Here is a 27591-nt window from a genome sequence, read left to right on the forward strand (position 1 = left end):
CCTCTCTCTCGTGTCCTTCTCCTTCCTCTTGAAATAATAATGGACAGCCTCCTAAAAAGAACTTTCGGGAATCCCAAAAGGGAGGTAAAGCTGAAAATACCCCATCCAAGGACATTGGACCAAAGAAAAACAAGTTTGGCTTGACCCCCGAGCAAAGGGAGCAATATGCAAAAGAGGAGAAATGCTTTTCTTGTGGTAGTAAAGAGCACATGTTTAGGCAATGCCCTACCCGCAAGCAAAAGCAAGAGGACAAGCCACCCGAGGCTAATGTGCATGCCATTCCCGATGTACAAGGTAGTACTGAGCATGATGGCAAAGAGGGTGGTAACAAGCTCACCATCAAGAACCGGTTTCCAATCCCACGCATAGATGACATCTTGGATAAGCTTGATGGCTCGGCTTGTTTCAGTTGTATAGACTTAAAGAGTGGATATCACCAGGTTCGTGTGGTACCCCAGGATGTCCATAAAACCGCATTTAGGACAGCTTTTGGATTGTATGAGTTTTGGGTGATGCCTTTTGGCCTTACCAATGCCCCGGCAACATTCAACCGTATGATGGACATAATATTTTGACCCCATCGTAAATTCACAAGTGTATTCTTTGATGATATCTTGGTTTTCTCAAAGAATGAGAAGGAGCATAAGACTCATTTGGCTACAGTGTTTGAAGAGTTGCGACGGGGGGGATGTCACCATTTGGTCCATCTCCATTTTGGGAGCCACTTCTATGGGATTGTCACTCCATAGAGTGGCCGGATTTATACCATGTTCACATGTGGCCAGGCCAGTGTCCCATATGAAAGGGTCAGTCATCTTGTGTCACATGGACGGGAACCGGTTTGTGCCCCCTGTGTGTGACCAATAATGTGCCATATGGACGGGAGCTTGTTTGCTGCCACCTGTGTATGACCAGAATTGTGTCTTACCCATGGTAGGACTGATATTTGTGCCGAGCTTTGTCTATAGGATTGTCACTCCATAAGAAGGCCCGTGTCAGGATTTGTGTTTTGCCTATGGGACTGTCACTGCATAGGAAGACCAGGACTTCACATTTCTATCACGCCAGTTTTGTGCCCAACAAGAAATTCTTGTACAAGTTTCATGAAAGGGAGATTTCGTCCATTATATGTGCACGTTTATTCATGTTTGCATGCATAAACTTGTTTTCGTGTGTTTGCCTGCTATGACGTGCCAATAAACAGGACGGGGACGCCCCCAGTGTACCGTGGGTGTGCTGTTTGCTGATGAGTTGGTGTGGCGTGTGAACAGGTGGTAAGTGTTGGCTTTTTGGTCTTTTTCAAATGTAAAATCTATAAAGTAGTGTAAATCTTAATATTTATAAGGTTGGGTGTTCACACATATTTAAATTTATGACTGGACACCTTTCAATGTGGGTGCCCAAGGATTAACCTTTGATTTTAAGGCCTAATAATATTTAAGACTAAGAATTGCATGGAAAAAAATCCCCTCTAGCACGTGGATGGTGGTAAGGGGGTGGTGGATGGAAAGGGGGCGCCGACTGGATTGGAGGAGGGCGAATGGTTTTCTCTTGGTGCCGGCTGCTGCTCTTGTACGTGCCATCAAACGGACCGATTGCTGCTACTCCTGTACCCGCCATCGGCACCCGGCTGTTGTTGCCCCTGTACCCGCTAGCAAACGGGGTGGCTACAACTGCCCTTGTACTTGCCATCAAACGGGCCGATTGCTGCTGCTCCGGGCCATCAGCACTCGTTGCTGCTGCTCCTGTACCCGCCCTCGCACCTGCCTGCTGCTGCCCTTGTACGCGCCATCAAACGGGCCGGCTGCTGCTGCTCCTGTACCCGCCATCAGCATCTGTTGCTGCAGCTCTTGTACCCACCATTAGCACTTGTTGCTGCTGCTCCTGTACCCGCCCTCACACTTGCCGGCTGCTGCTCTTGTACCCGCCATCAACGCTCGCTGCAGTTGCTTCTGTACCCGCCCTCACACCTGTCGGTTGTTGCTCTTGTACCCGCCATCAGAACTGGTTGCTACTGCAGCCCCCACCTCTTCTTCCGATTGTCCTCCTGCTGTTGTCTACACCAACCAGGACCACATTAAAGGGGACAGTCTCCTCTCCTTAAGATCCCAATTTGAATCTAAATCAGGTACTTGTTTCTGTAATTTAAATTTAGATAAGATTAAATTTAAATGTTGTTTTTCCAAGTCGTGTGTAGACAATCATCACCACCGGTTTCCTTCACCATGGAAGGCCATTGGGATGGGCGGTGAGTACCCTGACCGTGCCCTCACATTCAGAGGAGCCAGTGAAGGTCAATGGGGTTTGAGGGAAACTGGGAGCAAAGCTTACTTGGGAGCACCAGGTATCACTCCCTCTGCGGTGCCTCACCGTGCTAGGTGTTAGTACGGGCGTGTCTGTTGGTGCACATTCCCGGAAGACCAGTCAGGGGCGGTTGTTCACTCAATGAAGGTGGGAGATTGCCTGTGATTTGGTCTACTCCGAGAACCAATTCTTCATCGACAGAAATCTTATTGTTTCCGTTGTATTCACTCCATGTTATGGAGAAATTTGGCCTTGGGACCCTTGAACACTTGTACATATAAATACTCCAAGAAATACAAACTGTATTGAGAGGGGGGCGGGTCCTTTCCGGCCCCAGTGATGGTGTCAAGTGTTCTTTGTCATTTCCAGTTTTAATGTTGCAAGTATTGTTCCATTGTTTGTATTGGTTAAGTGATCTAATAATGTGTATTTTATCTTTCGATTTGTAGGCCTCCCGTAGGGAGCGGTTAGACATTGTTCCAAGATGGCCGATCCTTGGCATTTGAAAGCAAGAAGCTTGATGATACCCAGGTCAGATGGCACAATTAGGAGAAAGAGTTGAATGTAGTGATATATGCTTTGAAAACTTGGCGATGTTATCTTTATGGAACCATGTTTGTTGTGGTGACCGACCATGAGTCAATTATGTATATATGTGATAGACTTGGGTTGAGGGGGACGAAGCCACGGTGGGTGTAACCGCTCCCTACGGGATGCCTACAAATCGGAAGATAAAATACACATTATTAGATCACTTAACTAATACAAACAATGGATCAATACTTGCAACATTAAAACTGGAAATGATAAAGAATACTTGACACCATCACTAGGGCCGAAAAAGACCGCTTCCCCCTCCCCCCCCTCCTCAATACAGTTTGTTTTTCATGGAGTATTTAAATGTACAAGTGTTCAAGGGTCCCAAGGTCAGATTTCTCCATAACATGGAGTGAATACAACTGAAACAATAAGATTCATGTCGCGGATGAAGAATCGGTTGTTGGAGTATACGAAATTATAGGTTGTCTCCCACCTTCATTGGGTGAACACCCACTCCTCACTGGTCTTCCGAGACCGTGCACCAACAGACACGCCCGTACTAACACCTGGCAGGGTGAAGCACTGCGGAGGGAATGATACTTGGTGCTCCAAGTAAAGCTTTGCTCCCAGTTTCCCTCAAACCCCATTGACTTTCACTGGCTTCTCTGAATGTGAGGACGTGGTCAGGGTACTCACGGGGAAAGATCACCATCCCATTGACCTTTCATGGTGAGAGAAACGGATGGTGATGATTGCCCACACAAGACTTGGAGAAACAACATTTAAATTTAATCTTATCTGAATTTGAATTATAGAAACAAGTACTTGATTGAGATTCAAATTGGGATCTAAGGAGAGGAGATTGTCCCCTTTAATGCAGTCTTGGTTGGTGCAGAGTGCAGCAAGAGGACAATTGGAAGAACAGGCGGGGGCTGTAGCAGCAACCAGTCCTGATGGTGGGTACACGGGCAATAGCCAGTAGGTTTGATGTCGGGTACAGGAGCAGCAGCAACCGGCAGGTCTGATGGTGGGTACAGGAGCAAGAGCAGCAGCCGGCAGGTCTGATGGCGGGTACAGGAGCCGGCAGGTCTGATGGCGGGTACAGGAGCAGCAGTTGGCAGGTTTGTGGCGCTCTCTTTTCATCAACCATTCCCATACAGCCATCCACGTGCTGGAGGGAATTTTTTCCCATGCAATTCTTAGTCTACATATTATTAGGCCTTAAGCAATGGATAATCCTTGGGCACCCACATTGAAAGGTGTCTAGTCATAATTTTAAATATGTGTCAATACCCAACCTTATAAATATTAAGGTTTATACTACTTTATAGATTTTACATTTGAAAAAGGCCAAAAAGGCAATACTTACCACTTGTTCACATGCCACACCAACTCGTCAGCAACAAACAACACACCCACGGTACACTGGGGGCGTCCCTGTCCAGTGTACTGGCACGTCATAGCAGGCAAACACACGAAAACAAGTCATGCGAAAACAAATTTATGCATGAAAACATGAATGCCTGTGCACATGTAATGGACGAAATCTCCCTTTCATGAAACTTATACAAGAATTTCTTGTCGGGCACAAAACTGGCGTGACAGAAATGTGAAGTCTTGGTCTTCCTATGGAGTGACAGTCCCATAGGCAAATCACAAATCCTAGCAGGGGCCTTCCTATGGAGTGACAATCCGATAGACAAAGCTCGGTACAAATATCAGTCCTACCATGGAGTGATAGTCCCATGGGTAAGATGCAATCCTAGTCATACACGGGTGGCAACAAACAAGCTCCCGTCCATATGGCACAATAGTAGGTCACACACGAGTGGCACAAATGTGCAGCCTGTACCTGCAGCAGCCGTACACTGTACCTGCAGCAGCCGTAGACTGTACCTGCCAGCAGTCTACAGATCTGCACTGGCTCTTCTGTGCGTAGCCAAAAATCAGCAGCCCCATATACAGTCGACTTCTCTCTTCCACGTAGCTTCCTTGCACGCCTTCCCAAAAGCAAGAGAGAGGGAGAAGAGAGAGACGTGGGCCTCCAAAAGTGGAGTAGTCTCTAAAAATTGCCTTGGGGTCTCTCAAGGCTTTAAAACCTTTATGACTTTAATTTTGCCCCACCAAAGGTTATAAAACCTTTTTAAATTAAAGTCTCTTTGTCCCCTTCACACTTGGGGTTGTCCACACATGGGCTTCCTTTTTAACTCCAATATGATGCCATTCACACTGTCCACCATGTCCCCGTGCACACCGGCATACTGTCCAGAGAAAAACACAGGGTCGTGACCATAGTTGTTTCTCGTACGCGTACGAACCTATTCGTACGTACGAGTCGTACGGCACGATACCGTACGAATTCGTACGATATCGTACTGTACGAGTTAGTTTTTTTTTCCCCCCCCAAAAATTTTTTTTCCTTGAAAAAAAAATTCCAAATGCTAAAAAAAAATAGAAACCCTGCTTTACGAAGATCCCAAATGCTTCGCAATACTTCGCAACTTTCGTGTCCACTGAGTATTCCATATGGGGTTGTGGAGAGACCTAAAAAATCTGGCGAGGTAGATTGGTAGTGTACACTTGATTGGTAGGATGAGAGAATCTTGCTACATCACTTGGGGATCCCTGGTATAGGTAGGCTAGACAATTAGATTCTCAAGTTATATACGAGGGAGAACATTTGGACATGGCCATTTTGATCTAGAGAGGAGTCCCTAAACTTATCACCCTAGATGCACTCCTCGTATTTGTGCAAGGACGGTCCCTTAGTCATAAACGCTACACTGGGAGACCTTTGGTATTGCATTACCCATCCAGGTTCTTTTTTGGAGACAATCGGGAGATCCAACCGGGAGAGACACATATCCATGTACTGGTTTCTCAAGCACTGTAGACTCCTCCCCTCCCAACCTTCCCTCACATTCAAGCTTGAAGCTCCATAGCTTGTAAGTGTAAAAAATAAAAACCGTATTTTATCGTACCGTATCCCAAAATTTCATATCGTACCGAATATTCCCGTACGGTATCGTACCGTACGGTATCGTATTTTCGTACCGTGACAACTATGGTCGTGACATGACCTCAACTGAAAGGCCTCTAGATACGCTTGCAAAATTTGTGGGTAATCAACGAAGTAATCCTCATCTACCCACTTTGCATCAATGGGTAAATAATTTTTAAACTTCACAAAGGTATCTTTGGGAAAGCTTTCCTGTTGGTAGCCTTCTCTCCTTGTGAAATACAATTTGCTCTGGCTGGAGGACCTTCTCAAGCTCATCAACCCCGGGCAGATCTTCTGTGATGACAGGCTCCTCAGGATCTGGCTCGATAGACTTCCGCAAAAGACTCACATGACAGGCATTGTGAATCTTTCAATGACTGGGTAAAGCAAGCCTGTAAGCTACTTCATTGATTTTTTCAATCACCTTGAAGGGTCCATAATACCGAGTAGAAAGCTTAGGGTATGATCCCTCTCGTCCTGGTCTCTTCTGAAGCCTAGCTTTCTCAAATTTTAGCAATAACCAATCACCATCCTTGACTTGCATGTCCCTTCTATGCTTGTCGATAGCCCTCTTATGCTTGTCTTGAGAGCGTGCAATGGCGGTCTGGACCTGAGCAAAAGGCGACATCCAAATCACGCACATACTCATCGGTTGCAAAAATCTCATCCTTTGTTGTACGAAGGATGGGTGGCAAGATCACTCTGCCATATATAATCTCAAACGGGGCCTTTTCCGTGGAGGCATGTACCATGTTTTTTTTTTCCCGAGAAAAGATCCTTCCATTAGTTATATAAAAAAAACGCCCGTAGGGCTCCAAAAGACCCTCTCCTGCTCATAAGAAAACAGAGCAGAGATCCAAGCAAGGCAGCTAGGGAGACTCTCCCTAGGTGCAGAAAAATACAAATATCCGTACAAAGAACTGAGGGGCTATATCATACAATAGGAGGGGGGAAAAGCCAAACAGGTGGCCTGTAGTGCGAGCGGGGGAAACCCGCGTGTAGGGTATAGAAGGGGCCGCTGCGCCAAGTGGTGTGAAAGGCCTGGCGCTGTAAGATCGCCTCATCCGAGTCGCCCCGGATACGGTCATACTGTCCTCGCAGGGTGTGGATTAACTCCTGCCAAATTCCCCGAACAGTCTCTGCTGGTGGCTCCAGTCTCCCCTCAAAGGCCCTGAAACACCGGGCTCTCCAGGTGAACCAGATGGTGAGGCTGTTGAGGAGCTCCCATCGTAGATCCCTCTCCTGTGTCCAGCCGGCGGACGAGAAATCCGGTGAAGGAACAAGGCGAGGTTGGCCCCTAATGAATCTGATGGCCTGACTGTCCTGCTCCGTCTCGTAGCCCATAACAGGCCCTGGTGACGAAGTCGACCAAGCAGCGGCACCCCACGTATACGTGTCCTTTGGAGAGAGGGGGGCCAGAATGCGCAGCATCCGCAGCCAAATCTGCTGCGCCTGAGGACAGTCCCATAGGCAATGTCTCTGTGTCTCCAAAGGGTGGCCGCATCGGGCGCAGGCTGCTGGAAGACCGCTGTAGACAAGCCAGGTGCCAACTGCAGAGCCCGTGTGGGCGACCAGCCACTGGAAAGTCGAGATCGTGCGTGCCTGTCGACTAGCCTAGAGCCTGGTCCAAAAATCCTCCAAGAACTCCTGTGAAGGCATGTACCATGTTATTGTAGGCAAAGTCTACAAGTGGAAGATACTTCTCCCAAGCACTCTTTTGATCTGCCACATAACACTTCAACAAATTCAACACAACAGAATTCATAGCCTCACTTTGACCATCTGTTTGGGGGTGATAAGCAGATGAGAACTCAAGCTTAGTGCCCATGTTATCGAAGTGAGGCTGTCCAGACCTGAGCAAAGGCGACATCCAAATCACGCACATACTCCTCGGCTGCAAAAAGCTCATCCTTTGTACAAAGGATGGGTGGCAAGATCACTTTGCCATAAATAATCTCAAACGGGGCCTTTCTCGTGGTGGCATGTGCCATGTTATTGTAGGTAAAGTCTACAAGTGGAAGATACTTCTCCTAAGCACTCTTTTGATCTGCCACATAACACTTCAACAAATCCAACACAACAAAATTCATAGCCTCACTTTGACCATCTGTTTGGGGGTGATAAGCGGATGAGAACTCAAGCTTAGTGTCCATGTTGTCAAATAGAGCCCTCCAAAAGAGGCTCGTAGTCCTGGGATCTCTATCCCCAACAATGGACTTAGGCATACCATGATGCTTAAATATGTGAGCAAGGAAAAGCTTCACCATATGATTGGCTTTAATGGTTTTCTTGACGGGCAAGAAATGAGCTGGCTTGCTAAACCTGTCAACTATGGTCCAAATAGCATCTTTCCTATGCGGGAATCTAGGCAAGTCCATAATGAAGTCCATAGTAATGCTTTCCCATGGCTGCGAGGGAATAGGCAAAGACTGAAGCAAACCTAGAGGCTTTTGTCTATCAAATTTCACTTTTTGGCAAGTGATACATGCGTGTATATAAGCTTCAATGTCCTTACGCATGTTCGGCCAAAAGAAATATCTTTCAATCATGCGTGTCTTAGGCATAATACCTCTATGACGAGCATAGGGTGGAGCATGACATTCATCTAGTACCTTTGGACGCATATCCTTCACAACACAAGCAATTATTGATAACCCTCTTTGATCACATAAGAGGCATGCGAGTGACCAGCCATCAAATCAGTCCATATATGGGAAAAATCAGCATCCAAATGATACAAATCACGCATGGCAGATAAGTCTCCATGAGAGGCCACTGAAATTGCAGCCACATAAGGCCTCCTGGACAAAGCATCTGTCACTACATTCTTCTTTCGAGAGAATGAAACATCGAAAGAAAGTTTGCCATTCTCATTTGCTTCTCTGAGAGCTTTGTTTGAGATAGAAAGTACCTCAAGCTTTGATGATCTGTCTTGACTACAAATTCAGCCCCAAGAAGATAATGCCTCCATATTTTTAAGACATGAATTACAGCCAAGAGCTCTTTTTTATAAATGTCCATATGGATCTTGGCATCATGCAATCGATGGCTCTCATAAACAACTGCATGACCCTCTTGATTTAGGACACCCCTATACAATTCCCACATGCATCACATTCCGCCGTGAATGGCTTTTGCAAGTTGGGAACAATCAACATGGGCCCACAAACGCCAGCATTTTTGAGTTGCAAGAAGGCATCTTGCTCATTCGAAGTCCATTTGAAGGCGGAGGGCCGAGGCAATCCTAGCGAAATGCCTCCCCAAGAAGATAATGCTTCCATATTTTTAAGGCATGAATTACAGCCAAGAGCTCTTTTTCATAAATGTCCATATGGATCTCGGCATCATGCAATCGACGGCTCTCATAAGCAACTGCATGACTCTGTTGATGTAGGACAGCCCCTACAATTCCCACATGCATCACATTCCACCGTGAATGGCTTTTGTAAGTCGGGAACAATCAACATGGGCCCACAAATGATAGCACTTTTGAGTTGCAAGAAGGCATCTTACTCATTCAAACATTTGAAGGCGGCTTTCTTCTTTGTAAGATCATGTAATGGCGAGGCAATCCTAGCGAAATGTCTTATGAATCACCTATAGTATGAACATAACCCAATAAAGCTACTCACTTCATGTACATTTTGCAACTCAGGCCAATTCCGAATGGTTTCAATCTTAGCAGGATCCATTCTTACACCATCTTTGGATACAATGTGCCCCAAATAATGTATCTCTAAAAGAAAGAACTCACTCTTCTTGGCATTTATGAGGAGTTTATGCTTTCGTTACTCTTCAAACACTACAGCCAAATGAGTCTTATACTCCTCATTTTTGAAAAAAACCAAGATATCATCAAAGAATACACGTGTGAATTTACGATGGGGTCGAAATATCTTGTCCATCATACGGTTGAATGTTGCCGGGGCATTGGTAAGGCCAAAAGGCATCACCAAAAAATCATACAATCCAAAAGCTGTCCTCAATACGGTTTTATGGACATCTTGGGGTATCACACAAATCTGGTGATAGCCACTCTTTAAGTCTATAAAGCTGAAACAAGCCGAGCCATCAAGCTTATCCAAGATGTCATCTATGCATGGGATTGGAAACCGGTTCTTTGTGGTGAGCTTGTTTAGAGTTTGATAATCCACACACATGTGGAATGATCCATCCTTCTTTTGCACAAGAAGCACATGAGAACAAAAGGGTGAGGAGCTTGGCTGAACCAAACCCTTCTCTAAAAGCTCATTAACTTGCTTCATGATCTCCTCTTGTTGTGCGGCACTCACACGATATGCGGGTTTATTAGGTGGGGAACTACCTGGCACAAGATCTATGTGATGATCCTCGGGTCTCTCAGGAGGTAGTTCTCCTGGCAATGCATCGGCAAAACAATCTTTATATGCATTAAGAAAATTCAGCTTTTCTTGAGTCAATACATCCACATTCACATTACTTTGTTCGATTTTATCACGAACAAAAACCAAGTACGCGGAAAGACTCTTTTTCATTGCCTTATTAATTTGGATGTGTGATACAATTGGGATGGAATCCCCCTCTTTGCCAGCATCAGTGACATGCATGCGACCTTTATGCATAAAGGTAATCTTGTTTGTCTTGTACTCTTTGCGGGGCTCAAGCCTATGATGCCAAGGCTTACCAAGCAATACATCACATCCATTCAGAGGAGCAATCAAGAAATGCTCATGATCCAAATAGCCTTGTATATGTATGCGCAACTTCCCAATAAGAGGAGTCACCTGCACCTCTTTGCCAACAAAAGCGGCCTCTACCTCAATCTGGGGTCCCATGTCTCCAATCTCTATGCCCAAGGCAGCTGCCATTTGTGTAGAGATGAAGTTATCCTAAAGGAGATAGCACAGGTGGAAGCATAAATAGTAAACATATGAGAGAGTGCAAAAAGGAGATTGAGAGAGTTGGACTAGATCACCTTTTATAACAGCAGTAAAGCTTTACAATGGCAATGGCCAGCAATTGGATGTTGAACTATGTGCAAGGAAAGTGGATGAATGAGTGAATAATGGGTAACTCCTTATATACTGCAAGAGGGAATTGGCCAACTGCCTCTAGGACTGGCCGACATGCCCTGGACAAATAAATAGGAGAAAAACCCAATAAAATCCCAGATAAATAGTAAAGCCCCAAAACACTGAGATGCACAATTCTAACACGCTCTCTATAGCTCATAGTGTGCAAGAGTCGGAAGAAGATAAGTCGATGAAGATGCAACCATGGACCCTCCAGCACCGTGAATATTGGAATCACCTAGGAGAGAGCATCCACCAATCTGTTTCCTCAAAACAAGACGCCACCACAAACAGCAAGGAACATTGCTTGGCCACGAATTCCTACACAAGCGTGCAATGAACTCCAAGAATAGATGATGAGCTGCTGGACACACCGCGTCCATAATCTCCAACAGTGGACGGAACACATCACGTCCATAGTCACTAGAAACGTTTCAAGGTTTTTGACGTTTCGAGGTTTCCGGGCAAAATGTTTTGGCCTTTAGCTAAGAAATGCCAAGGTTTCGGTTTTTTTTCTATATAAATTTGCATTGCTAAAGTTCCAAACAATAGGAACTTTAACATTTCAAGAAACATTTTTTTTTGAGAAACCAAAAAATTTAGGAGTTTCTGAAACGTTTCTTGCGTTTCGGGGTTTCTCACTTCAGAAACACGTTTTCATGTGACTATGATCACGTCCCAAAAGCCTCGAACAATGAACTTGGAATAGATCCAGTTCATAATCTTTGCTGTACCAAAGACAACCATGTCCTGCCAGATGTCTAATGCTTGGAACTATGAATCACAGTCCCCATGCACCAGTAGGTGGAGCTGTAGTCAGCCCCCTCTCTCGCCCACAAGCGTCTTTTGGCTGGAAGCACATGGGGGAAAATTGCATGTGTACTAGAGAAGCACACCATCTGGGGTCCTGGGAGCCCTAGGGTTGGTACCAGAATCTGTATCACTATCCTATGTTGTGTCTTTACCTTTTCGTTGAGATGAAGCCTTGCCCTTGGTCTTGTTCTTCTTCTTGGACAAACAATCCTTGACAGATGTCCTCTTTTCTCGCAAGAGAAACGACGACTCGGACCGTTCTTCTGAATTGAGGAAAGTGCTTGGTTAGAATTGTTGATTGACACCTTCTATTTACCCTGTGAGATGAGAACGGACTCCTCCTTCAAAAGTAGGGAGCTAAGATCATTAAAATCCAACTGAGTGGATGTGACCTGGCATTGCAAAGATCGAGAAATAACATCATAGTCCAGAGGAAGCTTGGTGAGGATAAGAGCAGCCAGCTGAGAAGAGGACAAAGCAGCACCCATAGCCAGTAGCTGGTCATGGATAACCTTGGCCTTCATGAGAAAAGACTGCATTGAATTGTTTTCAGGAAATAACAAGCTGTAGAGCTGCCCCTGCAAGGTAACTGCCCTCATCGATGAATCTCGAGCAAAGAGATCCTCCAATTTTGACCATACCTGATGAGCACTGGTGAGAGTTTGGACTGCCGGTGAGACCTCCTCGGTGATGGTCCACACAAGCATAAAATGCGCCTTCGAGTCCTGATTCTTCCAATCTTGTAATTCCACGGCAAATTCATCCTCCTGATCCTGAGTCCACCGCCTAGAGTTTTGTGGACGCTCGGGCTTCCTATTAGTGCCCTGAACAATGTCCCAAAAACCCTTGTGGATGAACCAGATCCGCATCTGAAGCTTCCAATGAGCATAGTTGGGTCCTTTCAATTTGTCATCCTTGTTCGTACAGGGGGAAGCCATATCCATAGCAGCAAAGAACAAATCTCAGCTCTCAAACACTTCTCTCAAGTGCTTTCCAACGAAGCGAGGCACCAAGAAAAATCAGCCCCCTCTCAAACCGTAGAGAGGAGGCGGCAGGACAGCAGCAAAACAGTCCAAGATCCACTGGGAACCTCCTACCGGAAGGGCAGGGACTCGTGGAGGAAGAAGACAATGTAGGGCCACTTGTCTGGCAGCACCAAATGCAAAGAACTCACCAAAAACAGATGCTGGTGCAAAAACAGAGCTACAACTCCACCTTTTGCCTCTGTAGAAGAAAACACAGCCACCAAAACTAGCCGGCAGCAAACAGCAGGCTGGCTGGACTTGAAAACGCAGCACAATTGGGAAATGCAGCCACTTGTTGTCACAGATCTACAGCCGGAAGAGATATGGAGAAAAACGCACAGGAAAAGGAGGGAAAGGTGGGCAGATTTGCAGAGTTTGGAGCAGCCTGGACCTAAGCGTATGATACCATAAGGAGATAGCACAGGCGGAAGCACAAACAGTAAACATATGAGAGAGTGCACACTGCAAAGGAAATTGAGAGAGTTGGACCAGATAACCTTTTATAACAGCAGTAAAGCTTTACAATGGCAATGGCCAGCAACAACTGGATGTTGAACTATGTGCAAGGGAAGTGGATGAATGAGTGAGTAATGGGGAACTCCTTATATAGTGCAAGAGGGAACTGGCCGACTGCCTCTAGGGCTGGCCGACACGCCTTGGACAAATAAATAGGAGAAAAATCCAGTAAAATCCCAGATAAATAGTAAAGCCCAAAACACTGAGATGCACAATTCTAACCTATCCGTCGCACAATCATCAAACATAAACAAGGTAGGCTGATCCTTGATTTGCCCCCAAGCTTTACATACCACCCTCTCTTTGTCATCATGCTCAGTGCTACCTTGTACATGAGGAATGGCATGTACATTAGCCTTAGGTTGTTTATCCTCTTGCTTTTGCTTGCGGATAGGGCATTGCCTAAACATATGCTCTTTACTGCCTTACGAAAAGCATTTCCCCTCTTTTGCATATTGCTCCCTTTGCTCGGGAGTCAAGCCAAACTTGTTCTTCTTTGGTCCAATGTCCTTGGATGGGGTATTTTCAGCTTTACCTCCCTTTTGGGCTTCTCGAAAGTTCTTTTTAGGGGACTGTCCACCCTTTTGTAGGTTTGGGACAGCCCTCTCTTTACCCTTAGAACCTCCATGATCCTGCTTAATTTTAAGCACCAATTGCTCCGTAGCAAGAGCAGATGCTATGAGCTGCTTAAGGGTGTGTTTCGGGTGCAATCCGATGCCCGAACGGTAAGTTGGTTGCAACCCGGAGCGAAACTTCCTTTTCTTTTCATCTTCGGAGAGTTGCATAAAGGGAGTTACCTCAAGCAAGCCTTTCCGAAATTTGTTTACATATTGTTGCACACTCTCATTGTCTTTTTGCTCAAGTCTATTCCACTTTTGTGTGAGAGCTTGCTCCGCATTTGGAGGCAAAAATTGGGCATAAAATCTGTCCTTGAACTCTTTCCAAGTACAAATGGGGATCTTTGTTGGTCTTTTTAGTGATCCACCAATGGCCAGCTGTCCCCTTCAAGAACATGCTTGCATGACGAACTTTAGACTTCTCAGTGAAGTTCTCATCACTAAAAGCAATGTCAAACTGAGCCATGAAAGCAAGCATACTCTCCATGAAAGGCATCAAACTTCACGGACTTGTCTCCTGCCTTAAACTCCTTGAGCTTTTTGGCATGTGACTCATGTTCTTGCCTCTTTCTCTTCCCCTTTATCCAACGGAACAACCCTCTCCATTGGGGCTTCAAGAGCAACCAAAGATGTTTCATGAGGCACAATGGCATGTGCATTATGAATGTGTGGCCCAGACGCGTGTGACCTCCTTGAATGATGCAATGTCTCACCACGAGGCAACTCAATGGGCAAAGTCTTTCGGCTTGCATGCCGACCACTCTCTCCATGATAAACACGCTTTGAATCCACAAGGCCATCATGTCACCCACTAGCTCCAACATGCACATATCTGTTTCCTCCTGTCCCATGAAAAGTAGATGCATGGCGAGAAGTGATTGATACCTCTTTCTTGTGCACAAAAGACCTCAACGGTTGAGATGCTAGGTCTCCATGCCTCAAACGAGGTGGATTCTTGAACATTAACTCCCCATCCTCTCCTTCTTTGAGATCACCCTTTCGGATGGGATAGGAGAGTGCCAACTCACTTGGCTTCTTGCCCACTTCACGAGCCATAGACTCAAAGGTCATATCCACCATAGCATCAGCTTTCCTTGCTTCAATGACACTTTGTACATGGGGATCTTCATGCAAAAATTTCAGCTCTTGCTCCTTTGACTGCAAAAGCTTCTTCATCATGTGCTCCAATTCAGCCCTCAATGCATTGGGCTCATCCTCATGCACAGGCTCTTTCCCATGAGATGGCCGTCCCATTAAAGCAATGTCATAAACTCTCTCAAGAGGCTTGTGCCTTCCATGCAATGTATCAGAATCGCGAGAGCCACTTGATTGACCTCTCGAATTTGGCACTTCCAAAGGGTTGCCTTGGCTGTTCATTGAGTCAAGTGTTTGTGCTTGCTTCCGATCTCAAAACACCGTGTCTCCTCTTGAGAAAGAGAGACGACCGGGCTCTGATTCCAATGTAACTGCTCCCTATGGGAGGCCTACAAATCGGAAGATAAAATACACATTATTAGATCACTTAACCAATACAAACAATGGAACAATACTTGCAACATTAAAACTGAAAATGACAAAGAACACTTGATACCATTACTGGGGCCGGAAAGGACCGTCCCTCCTTTCCCCCCTCCCCCTCAATACATTTTGTATTTCTTGGAGTATTTATATATACAAGTGTTCAAGGGTCCCAAGGTCAGATTTCTTCATAACATGGAGTGAATACAATTGAAACAATAAGATTTCTGTCGATGAAGAATCGGTTGTCGGAGTAGACCAAATCACAGGCAGTCTCTCACCTTCACTGGGTGAACACCCGTCTCTCATTGGTCTTCTGAGACTGTGCACTAACAAGAATGCCCGTACTAACACCTGGTAGGGTGAAGTACCGCGGAGGGAGTGATACTTGGTGCTCCCAAGTAAGCTTTGCTCCTAGTTTCCCTCAAACCCCATTGACCTTCACTGGCTTCTCTGAATGTGAGGGCATGGTTAGGGTACTCATGGGAAAAGATCACCATCCTAGTGGCCTTCCATGGCGAGGGAAACAGGTGGTGATGATTGCCTACACAAGACTTGGAGAAACAACATTTAAATTTAATCTTATCTGAATTTGAATTATAGAAACAAGTACCTAAACCTAATTGAGATTCAAATTGGGATCTAACGAGAGGAGATTGTCCCCTTTAATGCGGTCCTGGTTGGTGCAAAGTGCAGCAAGAGGGCAGTCGGAAGAAGAGGCAAAGGTTACAGCAGCAACCAATCCTGATGGCGGGTACCAGGGCAACAGCCGGCAGACCTGATAGCGGGTACAGTAGCAGCAGCAGCCGGTAGGTCTGATGGTGGGTATAGGAGCAGTAGTAGCAGCAGAGCCGGCAGGTCTGATGGCGGGTATAGGAGTAGCAGTCGACTGGTTTGATGGCGGCGCTCTCTTTTCATCAACCACCCCCATATAACCATCCACGTGTTGGAGGGAATTTTTTCCCATGCAATCCTTAGTCTAAATATTATTAGGCCTTAAGCAATGGTTAATCCTTGGGCACCCACATTGAAAGGTGTCCAGTCATAATTTTAAATATGTGTGAACACCTAACCTTATAAATATTAAGGTTTACACTACTTTACAAATTTTACATTTGAAAAAGGCAATACTTACCACCGGTTCACACGCCACACCGACTCGTCAGCAACAAACAACACACCCACGGTACACTGGGGGCGTCCCCGTCCAGTGTACTGGCACGTCATACTAGGCAAACACATGAAAACAAGTCATGCGAAAACAAATTTATGCATGCAAACATGAATGCATGTGCACATGTAATGGACGAAATCTCCCGTTCATGAAACTTGTACAAGAATTTCTTGTCGGGCACAAAACTGGCGTGACAGAAATGTGAAGTCCTGGTCTTCCTATGGAGTGACAGTCCTATAGGCAAAACACAAATCTTGGCACGACCTTCCTATGGAGTGACAATCCGATAGACAAAGCTTGGCACAAGTTCTACCATGGAGTGACAGCCCCATGGGCATAGTTGTCACAGTACGAAAATACGATACCGTACGGTACGATACCGTACGGAAATATTCGGTACGATATGAAATTTTGGGATACGGTACGATAAAATACGGTTTTTATTTTTTACACTTACAAGCTATGGAGCTTCAAGCTTGAATGTGAGGGAAGGTTGGGAGGGGAAGAGTCTACAGTGCTTGAGAAACCAGTACATGGATATGTGTCTCTCCCGGTTGGATCTCCCGATTGTCTCCAAAAAAGAACCTGGATGGGTAATGCAATACCAAAGGTCTCCCAGTGTAGCGTTTATGACTAAGGGACCGTCCTTGCACAAATACGAGGAGTGCATCTAGGGTGGTAAGTTTAGGGACTCCTCTCTAGATCAAAATGGCCATGTCCAAATGTTCTCCCTTGTGCATAACTTGAGAATCTAATTGTCTAGCCTACCTATACCAGGGATCCCCAAGTGATGTAGCAAGATTCTCTCATCCTACCAATCAAGTGTACACTACTAGTCTACCTCGCCAGATTTTTTAGGTCTCTCCACAACCCCATATGGAATACTGAGTGGACACGAAAGTTGCGAAGTATTGCGAGCATTTGGGATCTTCGTAAAGAAGGGTTTCTATTTTTTTTAAGCATTTGGAATTTTTTTTTCAAGGGAAAAAAAATTTGGGGAAAAAAAAAAAAACCTAACTCGTACCGTACGATATCGTACGGTATCGTACCGTACGACTCGTACGTACGAATAGGTTCGTACGCGTGCGAGAAACAACTATGCCCATGGGTAAGACGCAATCCTGGTTATACACAGGTGGCAGTTAACAGGCTCTCGTCCATATGGCACAATACTGGTCACACACGGGTGGCAAAAATTTGGTTCTTGTCCATGTGACACAAGATGACTGACCCTTTCACATGGGACACTGGCTTGGCCACATGTGAACATGGTACAAATCTGGTCGCTCTATGGAGTGATAGAGATTTTGATATAGAAACAAAGGATCGGAAGGGTAGCTTGAATAGAGTAGGGGGAGCCTTGAGTAGAATTGGGGAGGTGAACTCTTTGAGCTTCACTGAGATTAGGGCTGACCTATATGACTCTCTAAGAGGGCTATGTGAGACCGACAGTCACTTTGGTTAGTATTGGGAGCAGGTCCATGTAGATAGCTCCATAGATTTAGACCGAGATTCAGGAGTCATGCCATCCGTGAGTGTGGCAGGTGGTTAGTTCCTTATTCGGAATGTATTGCTATTCTGGAATCAGAAGGTTTGTGTACCGGATAACATTGAGATTAGGAAGAGGAATCGTGTATGAATGTCATGATGCTCCTACAACGGGTCATCTAGGGGTCCATCGAACCTATGATTTAGTAAAATAGACGTTTTATTGGCCTAAGATGAAGGCATATGTTCAGGACTGTGGTAAAGTGTTGTCAATGTCAAGTGAATAAGGTTGAACGTCTTGGGGTTGGAGGTATGTTACATCCTCTAGAGATCCCAGGAGCTAAATGGGAGAGTATTTCCATGGACTGCATTGCATGTTTTGCCATGGACCAACAAAGGGCATGATGCTATTTAGGTGGTAGTAGACGGATTGACGAAGATGGCATGATTTTTACCAACAAAAGTGATAGTGAAGGCAACCAAATTGGCATGATATTTTATTGAGCAGCTATTCAGGTTGTATGGACTACCTTTTGATATAGTTGGTGATAGGGAAGTTTTTTGGACATTTTTATGCAACTAGTTATCCAAAGATTGGAGACTACGGTGAGTATGAGTTCTTGGGATCATCCTCATTTGATGGGAAAATATAGAGTGTGAATAACGTTTTTGAGTACATGGTTCGTGCATACATCTCCAAGAGACCATCAGATTGGGATCATCCTCATTTGATGGGAAAATATAGAGTGTGAATAACGTTTTTGAGTACATGGTTCGTGCATACATCTCCAAGAGACCATCAGATTGGGAGAAGTACATCCCGATGGTCGAGGTTGCCTATAACAGTGTTAAGCATGCGACTACTGATTACAGTCCGTTTATACTAATGTACAGATACCAACCTATATCTCTAGTAATAGTTGGACTTAAGGGTATTCAAATTGATGTGGCTAGAAATTTCTTAGCAGATATGCAAGAAATGCTAGTCAATGCACGAGAGGCTATCAGAAGTGCACAAGATCGTGCACGGTTTTATGTTGATAGGTAACGTTCACCGAGGGAATGCTAGTTTATTTGAGAGTACCCAAGAGTTCAGAGATGTTATGTACGGGGAAGGTTGGAGTTGCTCCGAGTGTAAAAGTTCATCCAGACTTTCATGTTAGTCGATGCAGCAAAATTGAGGGGTCTGGGCTAGGAACAAAGGCGCTGATGCTGCTGCGAAAGGAGGGGGGAGGGGGTGGGGATAAAGGTGGGCAGAGAGGTGAGGTGGGTAGGGAGGCGTGTGCAAAGGGATGGGGATGGGGACAACAAAGAGGTGTGAGAGAGGGGTAGTGCACCACGATGCGAGCAGAGCGGGAGGGAGTGAAAGGGAAAGCGTAGGAAAAAGAGGGCCCCCCGGGGGGGGGGGGGGTGCACGCAAAGCAAATGGGGACGGGGACAGCAAAGAGGAGCGGCAGAGGGGTAGGCTGCGATGCGAGGAAAGGAAAAATTGAAGGGAAAGAGGGGCAGGCAGCAAGCATGTGGGGGGGGGGGGTGCTATGCAGGGAGCTTCGGCTTTCGATCAGTGGTGAATAGCATTACTGCATTTGGTGCCCGTTTTTCGCAAGATGATCAATAACTTGTGCACCGTTCAACAACTCCCGGGCTCTGCAAGCAGCTAGACTGCATATCTCAACTGTGCTGGAGCAGCCTCATCTCCTTTTTCTGTGCACAGCCCCCATTCTATATAGCAGTGGTTGCATCCTTTAAAACACCTTTTACCCTTCAGCCTATTCCTCTATAATCGGTTTCATTGAGGTATGGCTTGTTGAATGTGGGATATGAAAATACAGCTAACTCATCGAGGCATTTGTTTGATTCTGAATTTTCTTGTTACAGGATTATGGTCTCATCACAACCATGGAAGGGCACAAATCTTTGGTGTCAGCATTACTTATAGATGGAGAAGTTCTGTATAGTGGAAGTTGGGATGGTACAATCAGACTATGGTGGCGAAATGATCACAGTCCTTTGGCTGTACTGGGTGAGTCCTTGGAACTAGGTGCAGTGCGAGCCCTTGCAAGTTCAGCTGAGCTTCTTCTGGCAGGTTACCAGAATGGTAGGATTCAGGTCAGTCAGTATAGCTGGAATGTCTTTAAAGGGTCATTTTTTGATGGGCCATTTTGTTTACTTTTCTGAGCGAAGTTTTGTTGAAGTTGTTCTAATAATAAATGCCGCAGTTGATGTATAGTATATATGCAATCTTGTGGGCAGGTTTGGAAGGATGAAGCTTGCATGAATGCAGTTGCAGCCCATGATGGAGTTATTTCAAGCTTGTGTTTACATGGGGACAAACTCTACAGTGGAAGCTGGGATGAAAATATCAAGGTAAGGATACAGATGTAGCATATACTGCCAGATATGCCAATATGTTGAAATGCCTGTGTTCTCTTGCTGCATTGTAAGAAGAGCATTCATGTAGCTCTCGTGTCTTAGTTGGCTCTGCCTACAAAATGCATATGACCCTAGGCTGGCTCTCTTGCAAAGGCACGGCCCATGGTCAGAATTTACCATTCATGCACTTGCAGTTCAGTAATGTTGAAAGTGCGAGAAATCCGGCATGAATCTCATAGTCTCGAGTTTTTTTTTGTTTCGAGGTTTTTTTGTCCCTTGGCTTGTGTCTGAAGGAGCTTTGGTCACATAGGCATGAACCCAATGAAACTCATAATCCTTGGATGATGGCTCAGATTAAAAAGTAGACATCTAGTATAAGCCATCCTTTTGTGCTTGACCTCGGGCAACAACGAGACCGGTAGTCTCATCAATCACCTCTACAACTCGCTTGTTGAAGTAAACTCCACGATCGAGTTGGGTGAGCTAGGATATAAAAAGTAAATTGAGGCCTAAGTTAGGAACAAGATAGACATTGTCCAATGTTGCCTGGTTGGGGCTTGTGTTGGTGTCAAATAAAACGGTGCCAATAGATTTGACGGACATTAGTGTGTTGTTGCCACATCGAACATCACCCTTAGCAGGACGCTGAGAGATAGAATATCAGCATTGCATGCCGTATGGTGTGTAGCTCCACTGTCAACTACCCAAGTGACCGGATGGCCACAGGGAAGAGTTGGGTGGGCTTCGATGATGGGCACAGGAGGGTCATCAGGTAACTGACAGATCTGAACGAGGGTTGACGCTTCCACACGTTGACTGCCTCACCTGGGCCGTTGTTTCTTCTTCCTTCCGGAAGAGTGGCCAAAATCAACCTCAAATGTGACTTGAGCGACGTTGGCCGAGGGGCCGGGATGTGGTGTAAGAGATGACCAATTAGACATCTCTTCTAGGGTAGCAAAGGAGACTGGGGGCCCCGCCGGGGGGGGGGGGGGGCAGCAATGCCCCTAATTGGTGGTCAAGAGGGGGTAATAATCCAGCACCTACTCTGCAGGGTTCCAACTTCCCCACCAAGGAACCAACAACAAGGTAATGGTACGAATTGACCTAGATCCTCTCCGTGGCAACCCATTGGTCAAGTCACCACCACCACCACCCCCCCCCCGCCCCCCCCCCCCCCCCAAGGGACGAAAGGACCAAATTTACGAGAGATCAGAGCAAATCAACACAGCATGAAATGAGTGAGTGTATATATGATGAAATCCAGTACAAGAGCTCGGTGTGAGACTTTGAAGCAGAAGAGAGGGATGCTGTCCCGTGCTGATGCTGAGGGCAGAGAAGGCCGCGATCCAAAGCAGATTGTAGGCTGTTGTCCCGAAGTAATGAGCAGAGAGGGCTGCCGTCCTGATGTCGAGGTAAAGGAGCAGAGAGGGCTGCTGTCCCAGTGATGGTGGATGAGGGCGGAGAGGGCTGCGATCCTGAAGTAGTATGAGCTGAGGTAAAAACGCTGAAAAGCTCTACTGTAGTAGAGAGGGCTGCTGTCCCATAAGCTGAGGAAGAAAACGCAGATGTGTACTACTCTAGCAGAGAGGGCTGCTGTCCCATGAGCTGCAGAAGAAAACACTGGTGTGCTGTGTGATAGCTGATGTAGAAATGCTGAAGTATAGCAGATGCTGACAGCAACAGAAGGTCGTATAAGATAAGGTTGATCTGGGCGCTGCCAACAAGAAACTGTGCTGAAACGTTTGATATGAACCAAGCGCTAGCAGCAGCAGAAGTATAAGGTCTGATGATGAGATGGAACGCCGGCAACAGATCAGGTCGTCTTCTGTTGTATGTGTTTGCAGATGTATGATGCACTTATTTATATAGGTTTGGGCTGCTGGTCTGGGCTGCTGGTCGGCCAGGGAAAGAAGCCAGCCAGCAGCAAGACCTGAAAAATGGCTAAAGTAAAAAACCTTTTTGGGCTGGAGATAATACCAATTTAGGTATTTTCACACATGTCCAACTTCAAGAATAACATCTTTCAAGATGCCAAAAATATATTCTCCTGACTTGTATTGGCCACTCGTATCCAGAGACTTGAGAAATGCTGTGCCATGGATAGAAGAGGCAAGAACATTGATAATGGGCCTCTTTCTTGTGTCCGACCAGCCATCACATACAATAGAACAACCATACTTCTTCCACTTTTCTCTAACCCCAAGCAAATCTTTTTCCACGCATTTAACTTCCTCTTTGAGGTCCTTTATACCAAAGCGTCATAGGAAGGTGGCTTGAAGCTAGGCCCCACTTCCCCAATGGCTCTTGCCATGTAAAGAACGTAGGGACTCTTGATCTTATAGAGCAGGGTATCCTCTGCATAAAAGAATCTCCTTGTGGCCATTGTGGCATTTTTCCTTGCTTGCAAGTGCCATGCATTTGTTGGATTATATATCATCTCTAGAGGGTCTACATCACCTTTTTCATGCTTGTACTGGTCATTTTATGAGACCCTGCATTGGCATATTTAGCAGATATTATTTAGGCATTTTTCTACCATTTTTAAGGCACTGGACAGCTATCGGCCTGCCACCACAGCTGGCCGACTAGCTCTTTGGAGGGATATATAAGGGTGCTCACCCTTCCCCTCACTTCTCATCTTATTCTTGCATATCTGCTAGAGGTCATTTTGGCTGTAGAGACAGTTTCTTATGCTTGTAAGCACCTATGGCTTCCCTCATGCTCATTTTCAGCAATAATCAACTGTTTACAACCTTCTACAGTTTGTGCTTTGGGCCTACAACCTGTGTTTGCTCTTTCTTTCATGGTATCAGAGCCAAAAATGTTGATCTACGGGTAAGGAATTGCTGTGTTTTTCTAATTGGACCAGAGGCTTCATCATTGCTGCGTTCTTTCTGCATCTGTACTGTTGGACTCCTACGTTTTTGCTGTTGGAGGCTGAAGCTCTCTTCTAGGTGCTGAGGAGAGGGTTCCTGAGAGATTTGCTTTTCGTATTTTTTTTTTTACCACCCTCCCTCCTTTTCTTCTTTCTCTCCTCTTGTTGTGCATAGTGTGAGAGGAGGCTATTTGTTGTTTTTTTAAAAGCCCTCTTTCTTCAGAGGACATGGCTTCAAGAGATTTCTCTATTGTTGCTCCTTCTCCCGTTGATACTCCAGCTCCTTCATTGCCTGGATCCCCTGCTCTCGCTCCTTCATTGCCTGGATCCCCTGCTCTCGCTCCCCAGGTGGTTCCTCTTTCCAATCTTTCTTCTCTAAGTTTCTCTCATCCAGGTCTTGCTCCCACCCCTACCCATATACCATCCTACAATCCTCCCCAAGTTAGTGACTCCATGAAGCTTATAGCAACCAACTATCATACTTGGTCTTTCTACACTCTATTGCTGGAAGGAGAGGATGGCTATCTCCACACCTCACTTGGTGGACCCTGCTTTGAGAAGCATACTGGATGCTCGGGCTTGTCTTATCACCATCCATTGCATGACTCCATCTACAAGGCACAGTTTGTCTCTACTCGGAGTAATGCTCATGAGATGTGGATGGAGATCCAGAGGGGGTATGGGAGAATTTCAATAGTGAAGATTGCCAAATTGGAGTCAGATTTGGACAAGCTTACAATCAATGAGTTTGATAACATGGTTGAGAAGATTGGAGAGTTCACCCGTATCAAGCTATAGCTTGAGGAGTATGGAAGCACAATCAACAATCCTAAACTTCTTGGTAAATTGCCTGCTTCCTTTGATTCTTTTAGGGATCATATTTACTTCCGTGATCCTCTTCCCCCTTTTGAGGAAGTTATGAGTTATCTCCACGACAAGTGCGTGCTTCGAGGAAAAGGCAAGTTGGAGTTTGCTTTTGTTGCCTCTGACAAGGGCAAAGGTAAAGGCAGAAAGGAAACTCCAACAACAACAACAAAAACAAAGGCAAAGGCAAGGGTAAACAAGGTTCAAAGAAGTCCAAGGACAAAAGCAATGAATGTGATTACTGTGGCAAAGGCAAGGGTAAACAAGGTTCAAAGAAGTCCAAGGACAAAAGCAATGAATGTGATTACTGTGGCAGGACAGGTCATACTGAGGCTCGCTGCTTTGCTCGTCGTGATGACTCTCGAGCAGCCAAAGCCAAGTATAAAGCCCAGGATGCTTCCAAAGCATCTGACAAGGACAACACCAAAGACAAAATTTCAGAGGAGGGATCTGCCAAAGTTGCATACATGGCAGTCACAGATTCATCCACTTCTTCAGAGGATTCACTCCTCTTGATCACAGCGATGACTTCTCCAGAAGAAGTCAGTGCACGCATGAAGTGGTGGAATGGGTTGGTGATAGTGGTGCTTCTGCCCACATGACCAATCAAGCCCATATCTTGGAGGACTACCAGACTCTCTCTTCTTCACTTCGTATCGGCGACAACTCTTCGCTTCTTGTCACCAGTGTTGTAATGTTTCTTTGGGTTCCTCTGCCACCTTACTTGATTTTTTACAAGTACCACAGATTTCCAAAAATCTGTTTTTTGTATACAAAGCTTCTTAGAAGGGACTTGGTGTGTACTTTGATGATGAGGTCATTGAAGTGATCGATAGGAAGACTCTCTTGGTTGTTGCCAATGGAGTCCATGATGGGGGTCTCTACAAGATCACCAACTTTTCTTCCCACATCCCTCGCACCGACTCACATATTCATCAGCTTTTCTCCCCCTTGATGGCTTTGGTTTCTGAGGCAAATACTTCTCTGTGGCATTCTCGCTTCGGTCATGTACCCATTGCTGCCTTATAGAAGTTCCATTCTCAGCAGGTTGTCAGCGGACTACCTCAGCTCATGTCTCTTTCACACATCTGCTCATCCTGCATGATGGGCAAGCATCATCAAGATGCATTTCCAGAGGAGTCCACTCATCGAGCAACCCGAAGACTGGAGCTTATACATGCAGATCTTGCTGGACCTATGGAGGTTGAGTCTCTTGGAGGGGCTTTCTATTTTCTTCTTCTTGTGGATGATTTCACTCGCAAAGTCTAGGTATGTTTTCTGGCTCGCAAGTCAGATGCTTTTGCCAGTTTCAGGACTTGGATCGTGATGGTGGAAAATCAATCTGGGGGTAGAGTTTCTTTTCTCCGGACTGATAATGGTGGCGAGTTTATACCGTTTGATAACTCCCTTGCGTCAAAGAGCATTCACCTATAGACCATAGTTCCTTACACTCCTCAGCAGAATGGAGTTGTGGAACGGAAGAACCGGACCGTAAAAGAGATGGCTCGTTCTTTGTTGCATCATGCAAGTCTCCCTCCTGCTTTCTGGGGTGAAGCTGTTGCTACCTCAATTTATCTCATTAACCGCTTTCTCTTAGGGGATGATTCCGGAGGAGGCGTTTATAGGACACAAGCCTTCTTTTTCTCGCCTATGTGTTTTCGCTTGTGTTGCTTATGTGCATGTCCAAGATCAGAAGAGGACCACACTTGCATCGAAGTCAAAGAGGATGATCTGCATCTGACCACACTTGCACCAAAGTCAAAGAGGATGATCTTGACAGGCTACAGTCTGAGATCCAAAGGGTACCGCTTTTGGGATCCGGAGGTTGACATCATCATTCCTCGTAATGCTCAGTTTGATGAGAGCTTGTTTGGTATCGACTCCTCTCCACGTGATGCATCTTCCGACTATCTGGATGATCCATTCCCGGCGGATGTTAGTGATCTTATACCTCTTCCACATCCAGCTCCTCCTCCTCTTGCTGCAACATTGGTGCCAACTGCTACTTTATAGCCACCAGTTCCTATCGCACCAGCTTTTGCAGCTCTCAGTCCCTCTACGAGTCCTGCTTTGACTCTGGGATTACCCCCACCAGTGCTTACCTCATCACCTCTCCCAGCAACATCGGATGAGTCCTCTACTATAGGTGGATCTTCTTCTTCTTCACGCTTTGAGAGGAAGGCTGGCCTACCTCGGTGGGTTTAGAGATTCTGGTCTCACTGATGCACAACTCCATAACCAGATCTCTACCACCACCCTTGGACCTCGCCGTTCATCTCGGGCTTCCACATCTCATCACACAGTGAATTATGTTCTCATGAGTTCTCTCCAGGAGATTGATGAGCTTGAGAGTCCAAAGAAAGCTCTTTCACAGCCGCAGTGGCGGCAAGCCATGGAAGCAGAGATGTCCTCTATTGAGAGGAATCACACTTGGTCTTTGGTTCCACGACGACTTTGGATTCATCAGATTCTGGAGCATTTGTGCTCTACCGACACTTCCCTAGTTACCACCTTCTCGGATTCTCAGAGTGCCATTGCTCTAGCTCAGAATCCTGTGATATGGGGAAGATCCAAGCATATTGAGGTGCATTATCATTTTGTATGTGACTAGATCGAGTTGGGACTTCTTCGGCTGGCCTATTGTTCTACCAAGGACAATGTGGTTGATCTCTTCACCAAACCACTTCTGAAAGCTACTTTGGAGGTGTTACTTCAGCTTGCTGGTATTGGACCGCCCCTCTGTCGGCGAAGAGGAGGTGTTGGATTATATATCATCTCCAGAGGGTCTACATCACATGTTTCATGCTTGTACTGGTCATTTTATGAGACCCTGCATTGGCATATTTAGCAGATATTATTTAGGCATTTTTCTACCATTTTTAAGGCATTTTATAGCATTTTATGCTATTGGACAGCTGTTGGCCTGCTACAACTGGCTGACTAGCTCTCTGGAGGATATATAAGGGTGCTCACCCTTCCCCTCACTTTTCATCTCATTCTTACATATTTGTTGGAGGTCATTGGCTGTAGAGACAGTCTCTTATGCTTGTAAGTACCTACGGCTTCCCTCGTGCTCATGCAATAATCAACTGTTTACAGCCTTCTACAGTTTATGCTTTGGGCCTACAACCTGTGTTTACTCTTTCTTTCAGCATTTGCCAGATTGCCTTGCATTTGACTGCTTTTAGAGACTTTTGTCTCTTGCCTGCATGTCCTGCACCTTCACTCGCATTGCAAGAGCCACCTACTTCTCCCAATCTGCTACTTGAGCTTCAATATCATGAGCTCCATCTTTGGGCACCAAGCCCACATGTAATCTTCTGCATACATCTTTCGCATTTTGGGAGGCACTAGTGCATTTTCCCACACCATGGCCAGTAATGCATAAAATATGGGCCTTTATGCACTAAGGGCCACCGTTGCACTCATGCT

General features: G+C 45.8%; 1 protein-coding gene across 4 annotated transcripts in view; it reads left to right on the forward strand.

Moving 5' to 3' along the window:
• The window catches only part of LOC147606294 (zinc ion binding protein), a 51375-nt gene that overhangs the window by 19880 nt on the left and 3904 nt on the right, over window positions 1-27591 (forward strand). For 2 of the 4 annotated variants that reach the window (XM_086792192.1, XM_086792194.1), the window contains 2 exons: window positions 19926-20156; window positions 20301-20414. In XM_086792192.1, coding sequence (XP_086648318.1) covers window positions 19926-20156; window positions 20301-20414 — 345 coding nt within the window. Of the gene's footprint in view, window positions 1-2753; window positions 2836-19925; window positions 20157-20300; window positions 20415-27591 lie in introns of those variants that run through there. The other 2 variants (XR_015264994.1, XM_086792193.1) reach the window with 2 other exon arrangements.

The sequence above is a fragment of the Cibotium barometz genome, chromosome 57 (assembly GCF_041138505.1).
Source record: "Cibotium barometz isolate CiBa-2024 chromosome 57, ASM4113850v1, whole genome shotgun sequence".
NCBI classification, from domain to species: domain Eukaryota; kingdom Viridiplantae; phylum Streptophyta; class Polypodiopsida; order Cyatheales; family Cibotiaceae; genus Cibotium; species Cibotium barometz.